General features: G+C 46.5%; 3 protein-coding genes across 3 annotated transcripts in view; all 3 read left to right on the forward strand.

Annotated features, from left to right (window-relative positions):
• The window catches only part of LOC147641016 (Transducin/WD40 repeat-like superfamily protein), a 56,484-nt gene that overhangs the window by 16,419 nt on the left and 27,828 nt on the right, over positions 1 to 12,237 (forward strand). The gene's annotated exons all lie outside the window — the stretch shown is intronic.
• On the forward strand, positions 941 to 2,325 carry LOC147641017 (uncharacterized). The gene has a single exon (XM_086817332.1). It carries the CDS (start codon positions 1,052 to 1,054, stop codon positions 2,042 to 2,044), a length of 993 nt encoding a protein of 330 aa, XP_086673458.1. The 5' UTR covers positions 941 to 1,051; the 3' UTR covers positions 2,045 to 2,325.
• On the forward strand, positions 2,468 to 4,318 carry LOC147641018 (uncharacterized). The gene is made up of 3 exons (XM_086817346.1): positions 2,468 to 3,011; positions 3,118 to 3,279; positions 3,410 to 4,318. The coding sequence occupies exons 1-3, from the start codon at positions 2,709 to 2,711 to the stop codon at positions 3,854 to 3,856; spliced, it is 912 nt and encodes a 303-aa protein (XP_086673472.1). The 5' UTR covers positions 2,468 to 2,708; the 3' UTR covers positions 3,857 to 4,318.

The following is a 12,237-nucleotide window of genomic DNA, read 5'->3' on the forward strand; positions in this document are numbered from 1 at the left end:
TTCCCATATTATTCCCCATTTTATGGAGTCTTGGGCTTGTTTCCCTAGTCGTGGAGGACCTTTTTTCCCTAGTCGGTTGCCTTCATATGGGCATATATATAGCTGGCTTGCCTCCCTCATTCTTCACTGCTTGCTTAGCATTGTTTGCTGCAGTCCCTCACATACGAGGTTTTCTCCCCTCTTGCCCGGGACATGTATTCTTGGTTGATTATATTGAGAGCAGGTTCTCACATGTGTTTCCTCTCCATCTCTCTCTCTCTCTCCTGTGTTTCCACTTTCCCTTCTTCCGCTGCACATTCTATCAAAATGGGCTACCAGTTCGGATATTTTTAGAGATAAAGTTTATGGAAGGACCCATCTCTTAGATCAAGGTTGGATCAAAACGTACGTACGGATCCAATCCGTACCGTACATCCGTACAGTACGGGGATCCGTACGTACGGATCGATCCGTACGTTTTTTTTTTGGGGGTGTGTTTGTGGGGTTTTCGTTGTTCGCCTGTTATAAACGTTTTTTTTTTGGGGGGGTTTCGCATTCTTTTGGGTTTCGCCGATAGCGTTGGACTCCGTACTGCCGCCAGCGATAGCACCTGGACTCGTCACTCTGTACAGCCGCCAGCGCACACCTTCCGGTACAGTCTCTCTCTCTCTCTCTCTCTCTCTCTCTCTCTCTCCAGGCCTTCCCTTTGCTTCGCCATCTTCTGTGTTCTTCTGCTCTCGTCCCCCTTTGTTGCCACCGCCCTCCCTTTGCTCAGCCATCTTCTGTGTTCTTGTGGTGTCGACCCCCTTTCCCCACCCACCCTTGCTCAAGCCCCCAAGGCAGCAACATAACTCTCTCTCTCTCTCTCTCTCTCTCTCTCTCTCTCTCTCTCTCTCTCAGAGCCTTAGGCCACCATCTGTGGACCATGCACTTAGCTCTCAGTCTCTCTCTCTCTCTCCCTCTCCCTCTCCCTCTCCCTCTCACTCTCACTCTCACTCTCACTCTCACTCTCAGCTGAGCTGCCCACTAAATATTATGCATTGCATGATTGCTGAATCCTGATTGAAATTGTATGGCATTGTGCATTGAATTTGTCAGAGCAATCATGCCGAAGCGAGAGAACCCATACTGGAAGGAGCACACAAACGTCATTCGCATTGTGACTACTCCAGGGCAGGCAGGTAGTGGCACTCGACAATGGCAGTGCAAGTACTGCAATTTCACCCTCACGAGTACAATTACTCGTGTCATCAAGCACCTCACAGGCATTGGCACCACCAACAATTGTGCAGGGTGCAAGAGAGTGCCAGAAGCATTGAGAGATCAGTTGATTGCTGAAAATTTCCCTGCAATGGGGGCAGCTGGAAGAGGAAGAGGCACACAAGAGACACAGGATGTGCTTCATGATGCTCTTCTTGGGGACTTGGCCGGTCCATCCACGCAGGTTGATGAATCTCAGCCTGCCTCTTCTGAGCAGGCATCGTCTGCCAGAAAGAGGCCTTCTGTCATGCAAGATGAGAATGAGGGTGATACACATACGGAAAGGCAAACCACCTTGCCTTCTCGTGTGCATGCACAGTCTTGGGTCAAAGAAAGGCAAAAGGTGGCTGAGATGGAGATTGCTCGCACTCTCATAGAGTGCAATATCTCCTTCAATGTTTTGAGGACTAACCAATGGAAGAGGATGGTCAGAGCTATAGCCCAGGTTGGACACACGGAGTCATGGTCAGGGCTTGAGTACAAAAAGATGCGCACCACGATGCTTGATGAGCAAAAGGCCTTGATAGACAAGGCATTGGTGCCAGTGAAAGCAGGTTGGCAACAATTTGGTTGCACTATCATTTCGGATGGCTGGAGTGACACACGACGACGACACATCATCAATATTCTTGTCTCTTCATGTCTTGGTACGTATTTCTTATGCGCTGTGGATGCTGGGAAGGCAGGCGAACGCATCACTGCTGAGAGTATCTACGAGCATATTCGCCAGGCAATTGTTGAGGTTGGTCCAGAGAATGTGGTGCAGGTTGTAACAAACAATGCTGCTAATTGCAAGGCAATGTGAGACATGGTGGAGGCGGAGTTTCCTCGCATTGTGTGGACTCCATGTGCAGCCCATTGCCTTGATTTGTTTATGGAGGACATAGGCAAGCTGAGTTGGGTGCAACCCACAGTTTCTGATGCCACGAAGATCACTACATTCTTCAGAAAGAAGCAGCAGGCATTGGCTATCTTTAGGAGCCACAGCAACCTAGATATGGTGCGGCCATCCAAGACAAGATTTGCCTATATGTATTTGGTGCTACACAGGCTTTTCAAATTGAGAGATTCACTATTACAGACAGTTGTGGATCCAAAGTGGAGAGATATGTATCATTCACAGACAGAGCCCACCAAATACATTCAGAGACGGATACTGGATGAGACCCTCTGGACGGATGTGCAAACTCTCTTAGTGGCTTTGCAGCCAGTATTTGTACTTTTGCGAGTCAGAGACATGGAGGGCTCCACTTTGGGCTTAGTGTACCACCTCTTCATGCAGATGAAGAGTCATATTGCAGCCTGTACGTCCCTGACACAGAATTGGTAAGTAAAATCTTGATTCTTGATGGCCGATTACAGAATCTTGATTCTTGAGTCTTGACTTACTAATTGCTCTACTTCTCTGTTTATTTTACTCTTGCAGTCGAGATGATATATTGGCTATTGTGGATTATCGATGGGGGTATATGAGTCGCCCCATTCATGGGATGGCTGCATTCCTCCATCCTTTCTACAAGACGCCACTTCTCTTTCATGATAGGGAGCTGCTCACCTTACGAGATAGGTACATTAATAGTATGTATGATGTGGAGCAGCAATTGGAGATTGATGCGGAGCTCTGCAACTGGGTCAACAACTTGGGACCCTCATTTGCTAGAGCTGTTGCTCTTAGACCAGAGGCCACCAAGCTTCCTCTTTCTTGGTGGCAAAGCTATGGAAGACAGGGTCTTCCACAGCTTACAGATATAGCTCTGCGAGTGCTATCTCAGGTATGTATATCATGTATGTACTATGCCATTTGAACTAGTCTTGTGAAGCTTGTTGGGAATTGCCGAGCTCACATGAATGAAGCACTTTTTTTGAATTGGAGTGCAGGATTGTTCAGCAGGTGCTTGTGAGCACAACTGGAGCGCTTACTCGCTCATACATACAAAGATACGCAATCGTTTGAGCACCTCTCAACTAGAGAGACTGGTCTATTGTAGGGCCAACATGAAGCTCGTACGAGCTTATCATGCTTTGGGCACCCCAAAACAGGTGAGTTTATCCTATTCATTCTCTTATGGGGATTGGCCTCCCATTTACATAGCTTTTATACTAGTAACTATAGTATACAAAAAGTTGAGTCGTTGACACTCCGCGTTCTCTTTGGTTTTACGTTGAATAGGTGGATCCAACACGTGTCAAGCTGGTCCCAGATCCTACCACCATTGATGAGGCAGAGCAACGGTTGAGAGATGAGCAGGACGAGATTCTTTGCCTCGTGCATAGAGAGCTGGAGAGTGTAGACAGGCGGGTGACGAGATCGAGAGCCCGGGCTTATAAAATTCAGCTACATGAGGGACCTGCAGATGCAGAGAGTTTTGGCCGGAGAGGCGCCCGGAGAGGGAAGCTGCCTATTCAGACTCCTCGAGCACGTGCGAATGAGGCCGTTCGCCTCATTCACACTACCCAGCAGGATGATGCAGAGGCAGGGACAGGGACATCTGAGGTAGCCCACCCACCTGTGCCCATGATGACAGGGCTTGAGTATGATGACGAGGGCAATGTCATCACGGAGGGTTATATGCTTGATTCTCCAGGGTCATCATCCTCATTGGATGATGAGTTTTGATTTGGATTACCTTAGTTTTGATTTGGTGTTGTATGGACATGGCACATTTTGTCATTATTCATAGACTCATTTTCAAATTTCATCATTTTTTGATGTGAATTGTGAGTTGTCACGACTCACTTGTGACAATGTGACTTGTCTTAAGTAATAAGTATTAAGTATTACGTACGATTAACTTAAGTATGATTGACGACTTTGTGATTCTAATCTCTCACTTTTGAATTAGTAGGTTTTTGACCTTGTTGTGTCTCTATTTCGAAAGTTTTATAAAATTATATGTCAATGTGGATATGGACTGAAATTTTATGTAGGTGGCTGAAATTTCTGAGATTTTATGTATTTTTATGTATTTTTACCAATGGTACATATTTTTACGTACCTTAAAATTTTTTCCCGTACCAAACAACGTACAGTACGTACGGATCCGTATAGTACATAACGTTTGGAACCACCTTGTCTTAGATTGGGACATGTGAAGAAAGTGGACCAAAGGAGACAAGTGGCTTGACACTTGTTAGAAAGTGGATCAAAGTGAGACAAGTGGCCTCACACTTGTCACTTCAGCTATTGTGTGGCTCTCCACTTGTCATTATAGCCTTCTCTTGCCATTTTAGCTTATGGGAGGCCCAAATCTATAAATTGGAGCCCTTTCTCTTCATTTGGAGGAGGCTCTCTTGCTGCACACTAGCCTCTACCACCGTTACAGGCTGCCCTAATGATGGCTACTCTGTTTCTCTCTCTCTTGAAGGCTGTCCATGGAAGAATACCGGCTGTTGGGGACTGTTTTGGAGACTTCCATCGCGAAGAAATACTGAAGGCAAGGGTATTCAATCATTTTATTATGATTTCTAGCCATTGTACTTGTTGTACCAGCCCTTGCACTTGCTGCACCTACTGTACCAGCCACTGTATCGGTTGTACTAGCCATTGTACTGGTTGTACCAGCCCTTTGTACTTGCTGTACCAGCCCTTTGTACTTGCTGTACCAGCCATTGTACCAACTGTACCAGCCACTGTATTGGCTGCACCAACCCTTGTACTCGCTGTAGTTGCTGTACCAGCCACTGCACATGTTGTACCAGTCCTTGTACTTGCTGTCCCAGCCATTGCACCTACTGTACCAGCCATTGTACTGGCTGAATGGAGAGTTGTACTTGATGTACTAGCTCTATTGCATGAAGACCCGTGGTTTTTGGGGAAGAATTAGTACCCACTTGGAGGGATATGGTTTATATTGTTGGCTCGGTATTTCTACGGCTATGTGACGGCTGAATTTTATGGTTGCCTTGTGTTGGCATGTGTTATGGCATTTGTATATGGATAGTACGACATCTCCCGTGGGGAGAGTAAGGCCCTCAAAGCTTGTACATGATATTTTCTCCTTGGGTAATAAAATACTCCGCAAGGGGGGGGGGTGGGGGGCGGGCGGGAGGGGGTCGGGCCCATTCCGGCCTCTATGCGGTGCCACATGTGCAAGCTTCATTTTCAGCATTTGTGGATGTTTTGTCTAGCTTTTATGTTTTATGCAAAGTGATGATGGATATGTGTTAAGGCTGTGGCCATGTTTAAATGTTTTAATATGCATTGATGGTATCAACAAGTGTGTCAAAGGACCTAGTCCCCCGGGCACCGCGAGTTACATTCACAGTCCACTGCTGGGGGATAATGGACGCGGTGTGTTCATCAGCTCATCATCTTATTCTTGGAGTTCACTACACACTTGCGGGAATTCGGAGCGAAGCAAAGTTCTTTGCTGTTCGTGGTGGCATTGGGTTTCGAAGAAACAGGTTGACGAGTGCCCTCTCCGAGGTGATTCGGATATGTGTAGTACTGGAGGGTCCATGGTTGCATCTTGATCAGCTTATCTTCTTCGAACTCTTGCACCGTATGAGCTGCAGAGGGAGTGTTAGAAATTGTGCTTCTTTGTGTTATGGGGCTATCTTTATTTTATGGGTTTTATCCTATTTTTTCTTGTTTAGTAGGTCGTGAGGTTGTCGGTCTGTTCCTATGGGTAGTTGGCCAGTTCCCTTCTTCACTATGTAAGGCAGTTCCTCATTATTCATTTCATGTAATCCAATCCAAGCACAGTGCAACATTCCTTTGCTGGCTATTGTCATTGTTCATGCTATTATAAAAGTGATCTTGTCAACAAGCTCTCTCTCTCCTTTGCTCTCTCTCTCTCTCTCTCTCTCTCTCTCTCTCGCGCGCGCGGAGAGAAGGAGAGAAGGCAAGAAGGCCTTCTATCGAGATGGTCGGGTCATCATTGATGGCTGGCCCATGGATTAGCGGTTTGGGGCCTATGGGACACAGACCAGGCCACTGACAGAGATACACATGGCAGTATGGAACTGTAATGGTTCACTATGGGTGCAGCCTGGACGACTGGAGCATGTTATGGTGGTGGTGGGGAGAGACATCATACTTCTGACAGAGACACATCAGAGCCCAGAGAGAGGGCTACCTCGAGTAGAGGGATTCCAGTGGGAGTCAGCATACAGGAGGACCACACGCCAGGGTACCTCGAGAGGGTCGGGGGGAGTAGCAGTTCTATTCAGACGGGAGCTACAGGGGAGATTGAGAGTGGTAGCACAGGATCCAGAGGCCAGATACATGTGGATCAGCTTATAGCTCTCACAGGACAGGGTTATATACATAGCCCTATGTTACTTTCCTCCATCAGGATCCTCCTATGTCATTACAGAGGACATGCCACAGGAGGAGGAGACAGGAGCCTCGCCAGACACTTGTCTGTCAGAGATGATTATGCATTATTCTACACTAGGGGAAGTATTTCTTACGGGCGACTTCAATGCCCACACATAGAGCAGACAGTGTGAGGTGTATGACTATGATGACATGGAGATCCTCCATGAAACCGGCCTCTGATAGAAAACCAGAGTGCGGTAGGAGCAATCACCCGTCCACTTGTAGTCTAGATGAAAAACCAAACACAGATTGGGGCTAGAGTGCCCAAATCTGAATACACAGCGACACCTGTTGGCCCCAAAGCTTGGCGCCCCTTGCGGTATTTCTTTATTCCATTAAAATAATATGTATGGCTGAGTACAAAACAAAAACCAGCCAAGAGTTTACACCTGTAGTCCAATCTGACTGCCCACAAATCCTTCTCAGCACAGAGGATCTATGCACACAGATCTGTGTCTTCAAGCAACACACTGTGCCTCCCTCTGATCAGCCAAGTTCACAAAGCAGGCCAGCCATGGGCATACATCTGGCATAACTCATAAGCGTGATACATCTTCTCAGCTCAACATACATGTGCTGTTCAATCCCTGTCTTAATCCCTTGTCAATCTGCTATACTCCTCCTCTCACAAGGAGCCAGATAACACATACCTGTAGCAGACATCAAGCAATAGAAAGAGAGATGGATGAACAGAGTCAAGGCTTACCAAGTTCAGCTCGTGAAACAACTCTGGAGGAAGCAACAGCACCAATCTGTGCCTGCAGGCACTTGATCCCACAATCCTGCTTCACACGTGTGCTTGCACTTGCCTGTATCTTCCTCCTGATGCTCACTCCTATGCTGTCCTTGAAAGTACAGATCTGAAAATCAGCACTGTACTTGATTGTACCGCCTCGGGATGCGTGCCAGGCGTTGTACTTGCAAAAACAGCCTGCTGTCCACTTCTGTACCAGCTTGAATCAGAGTACACAGGCCTGTCCAGCACCTGTCTACACCACCTGCAGCACTTGTACCTTCTGTACCAGGCTGCCCGTACACTGTACGGCAGCCGTACCAGGTGTACCTGCTGAAAAACCAACTGTGCAGCCTGCACAGGCCTTCTGCGCAGCCCAACAGTAGCTGTCCTGTGCGCCGCCAGCAGCAGAGGAGAAAGAGAGAGAGAGAGAGAGAGTCCAGCACTGGCCGTACAGTGCTGTACGGCTGGTTTCTTCAGAAAAACAGCAACAGTCTGCAGCAAAACAGCCGCCTTCACCTCCTCTTCAGCTTTCCCACGATGGAACTCATGCGCATGAAGGAAGGCTCCACTTTTGCTACACGACTCCCCAAAAAGAGAGGAGAGAGAGTGTAGAGAGAGAAAACCTCCTTCCCAAGTTAATCCCTAGGGCCCCAACTTAATAAGTTCCCTAGGGCCACTAAGGCCTAGGGGCAACTTTTATAAACATTAAAAGTTAATGTTTTAATGTTCCCCCTTCACACCTAGGGTTGTCCACACATCTTTAAACACTGTCCGGGCACCCCCCATGTGAATCATAAAATATTCTGACCCTGCAACCACCATGCCCACACTTGTCCTGCTCCATTTTCACAGGGCCATGACATACCCCCCTCTTGAAAGATGGCAAGCGTCCTCGATTGCATTCTGGTGATGCATCAAAATATCCAAAAGTGAAATATACAATATGGCAAGATCAGCGTCCCAATCTCTCTGAGCCATACACATGTATCAACATTCACTGCAAAGCAATGGCATAGTAATAGTCCAAGTTGTATACCACTGTGAACCATACATATCCACAAAAATCTCCATGTGACTAGTACACATATATCATAGAAGTCCCATAAACAGATGTACTGTCAGCCTCAGTACCTTCGGATGAGATAAAATCTGCACCAAGCGACCTCTAGATGTCATCTGAGCCTGTCTGTATCAAGGGAGTGGAGGTGCTACCCCCCTCTTGAGCATCAGGTAATGCTCCAGACCCATGCTCTGCTGAACCTGAATGAGCCACAATAAGAGTCGGCTCTAACTCAAAGGCATCGAGATAAAGCTGCAAAACCTGAGGTGAATCTGTTAAGTCACCTTCCTCCATCCACTTCGCATCCATCGGTGAATAGTTCTTGAACTTCACAAGATAGCGACGGGAAACTTTACCTCGTACCTTCCTTTCTTTATGTGCCAGTATCTGCTCTGGAATCAGAACCTCATCAAGTTCCTCAACTTCCGACTGAGCCTCATCTGATACATCCTCAGGCACATCCCCACGGAAAGGTCTAAGAAGACTCACGTGAAAAGCATTGTGAATCCTCCAGTGATCTGGTAACTTCAATCGATAGGTTACCTCACCAATCTTTTCCAAAACCTGAAAAGGCCCATAATATCGCATACTCAACTTAGGGAATAAGCGCTCTTTACCCTTCATCTTCTTGAGTCTTGCCTTTTCAAAACGCAAAAGAACCCAATCACCCAATGCAAACTGCAAATCACGTCTGTGACGGTCTGCGGCTTTCTTTTGCTTCTGCTGAGTTTTCTGGAGGGCCAACTTAACTCTCCGATAAGCTTCATCCAAGCTCTCCACATACTGATCAGCCTCAAAGATCTTATCCTTTGTATGCAAAATGGGTGGAACCTTCTTCCCTCCTTCTACAATCTCAAAAGGCGCCTTGCCTGTCGAACTATGTACAGTGTTGTTATATGCAAACTCCACCAAAGGAAGATACTTTTCCCATTGTTGCTTGTGCTCTGACACATAACACTTGAGAAGATCCAACACTGTAGAGTTAGCCTCTTCTGACTGACCATCTGTCTGTGGATGAAATGACGATGAAAACTTGAGAGTTGTACCCATGTTGTCAAACAACCCTCTCCAAAACAAACTCGTCATCCGTGGATCACGGTCACTAATGATAGACGTAGGCAAGCCATGATACTTGAAGATGTTCGCCATGAACAACTTCACCATATGATCCACTTTAATTGTCTTCCTCACGGGAATGAAATGAGCCTGCTTACTGAACCTGCATATGATAGTCCAGATGCCATCATTTCCCGTTTGTGTCCGTGGAAGATCAAATACAAAATCCATGGCAATGCTCTCCCAAGGTCTATCCGGAATAGGTAAAGGCTGTAATAACCCTGGTGTCTTCTGACGGTCAAATTTTACCTTCTGACATACGATGCATTGCCTCACAAAGGCATCAACATCTCTTCTCAAGGTTGGCCAATAAAAGAAAGTCTCCACTGCTTTGACCGTGGCATCAATACCTCTATGACCTGCATACGGTGGAGCATGACTTTCAATCATAACCTTGAGTCGCAATGGCCTGGTAACACACAGTCTGCCATGCATCAATAAAAACCCATCTCTGAGAGTGTAATGCTCATGCCGCTGACCCTCAGACATCTGATCATACAACCTTTCAAAATCCTCATCATGGGCATACTGCTCTTTCATTTCATCAAGCTCATGATGATAAGCAAGTGAAACAGCGGAAACCTGTGGCTTGCGTGACAAAGCATCTGCCACTACATTCTTTTTGCCTTCCACATGCACAATCTGGAAGTGAAACATTGACAAAAAGTTTGCCCAACGCATATGCTTCTCTGAAAGCTTAGTCTGCGTGAGGAAATTTCGCAAGGTCTGATGATCTGTCTGTACAGTGAAATCAGCCCCAAGCAAGTAGTGTTTCCATGTAGAAAGAGCGTGAATTACAGCCAACATCTCTTTCTCATACACCTGTAAATGCTTCTCGGCATCTTGCAAAACTCTACTCTCATAGGCTATCACATGTCCCTCTTGCATGAGAACTGCACCAATGCTACTTCCACATGCATCACACTGGACAACAAAAGCCTTTCGGAGGTCCGGTAACACCAATACTGGGTCCGAAGTAAGCTTTTCTTTGAGCTTTTTGAATGCTGTAATTTCCCGATCAGCCCATCTAAACGGAGTTGCTTTCTTCGTCAAAGCATGAAGAGGCGAAGCAATTTCAGCAAAGTGCCGTATGTAACGCCTGTAATAGGAACACAATCCTAAAAAGCTGCGTACATCATGCACGGTCCTCAAAGCTGGCCAATTAAGTATTGCTTCCACCTTTGCTGGATCCATACGGACTCCATGACCAGACACAATATGCCCCAAGAAATGTATCTCCTGCAAGAAAAACTCACTCTTCTTGCCATTAACCACCAATCTATGGTTTCTGAGTTCTGCAAACACAATGGCCAAATGCCTTCTATGCTCTTCCTCAGTTCGTGAATGCACAATCATATCATCAAAGAATGTGCCCACAAACTCTCTATGAGGCCTGAAAATCCTGTCCATCATTCTGTTAAATGTGGCAGGCGCATTCGTTAAACCAAAGGGCATAACCAAGAACTCATACAACCCAAATGTGGTACGGAATGCTGTCTTATGCACATCCTCGGGTCTAATGCGTATCTGATGATACCCGCTTTTCAAGTCAATACGACTAAAAACTGTGGAGCCCTGTAAGTGGTCCAATATATCATCGATCCTCGGTATGGGGAATCGATTCTTGATGGTATTCTTATTCAGCGCCCTGTAATCAATACACATGCGCCAAGAACCATCCTTCTTCTGCACTAAGAGCACAGGTGAGCAAAAGGGTGATGAGCTAGGCTGAATCAACCCCTTATTCAATAGCTCCTGCACCTGACTCATAATCTCTTCCTGTTGGGCTGCACTAACACGATACGGCGGTCTATTCGGTGGAGTACTACCAGGAATCAGATCTATGGCATGATCTTCTGGCCTCTCAGGAGGTAATTCTCCTGGCAATGACTCGGAAAAACAGTCTTGAAACTCACTTAAGAAATCAGCCCTGTCCTTATCTAACATTGACAAATTAGACTTAGACTCATCATCCTGTGCATCCTTTACATAAATCAAGTACGCAGAAAGATGCTTTTTCATTACTGATGAAATCGCCGAAGCGGATACAATAGGAACAGATTCCCCTTTGAGTTTTACATCCAATACATGCTCTTTCCCTCTATGAGTCAGAGTAATTTTCCTATTGTAAGTATCCACCACCGCATGTACCCTGTGGCACCATGGCATCCCCAACAAAACATCACAGCCATCCAAAGGCATGATGAAGAACTCCTCGCTGTCCACATAACCCTGCAAATGAAGCCGAAGCTTCCCAATGATAGGAGTAACGGGTTCTGCATACCCTGGACAAGCCATATTTGCCTCATGTAACGGCCCCATCTCCTCTGCGCGAATCCCCAATCGGCCAGCCAAATCTGGTGAAATGAAGTTGGCTCTAGCACCTGTGTCAAAGAAGATCAAAGCATTCTGATCTCTCACTTTGCCCCATGCCCTGCACAACTCTGTAGCTTCACCACTTAGCTGCTCACCCACAAGATCAGGAACTAAGCCTGCAGAAGGCTTTTGTTTCTTTGGCTTGGGCTCTCCTTTATTGTCAGGGTCCTTCTTGGACGTTCTTTTGGGACAATTGAATGACATATGCCCCTCTTCAGTACAGTAAAAGCACTTTTGAGCATCTCTCAAAGCCTGTCTTTCCTCAGAAGTCCTTTTGGGCATTGGCAACTTCTTATACTTTGTCTCTGAAGACCCTTTAGCATCACGAGAAGCATGCCCAAATTTTTCAGCTTTCCTGCCCAATTTCTTACTGCCTTTAAACCCAGA

Source organism: Cibotium barometz, chromosome 2, assembly GCF_041138505.1.
Source record: "Cibotium barometz isolate CiBa-2024 chromosome 2, ASM4113850v1, whole genome shotgun sequence".
Classification (NCBI taxonomy): Eukaryota; Viridiplantae; Streptophyta; class Polypodiopsida; order Cyatheales; family Cibotiaceae; genus Cibotium; species Cibotium barometz.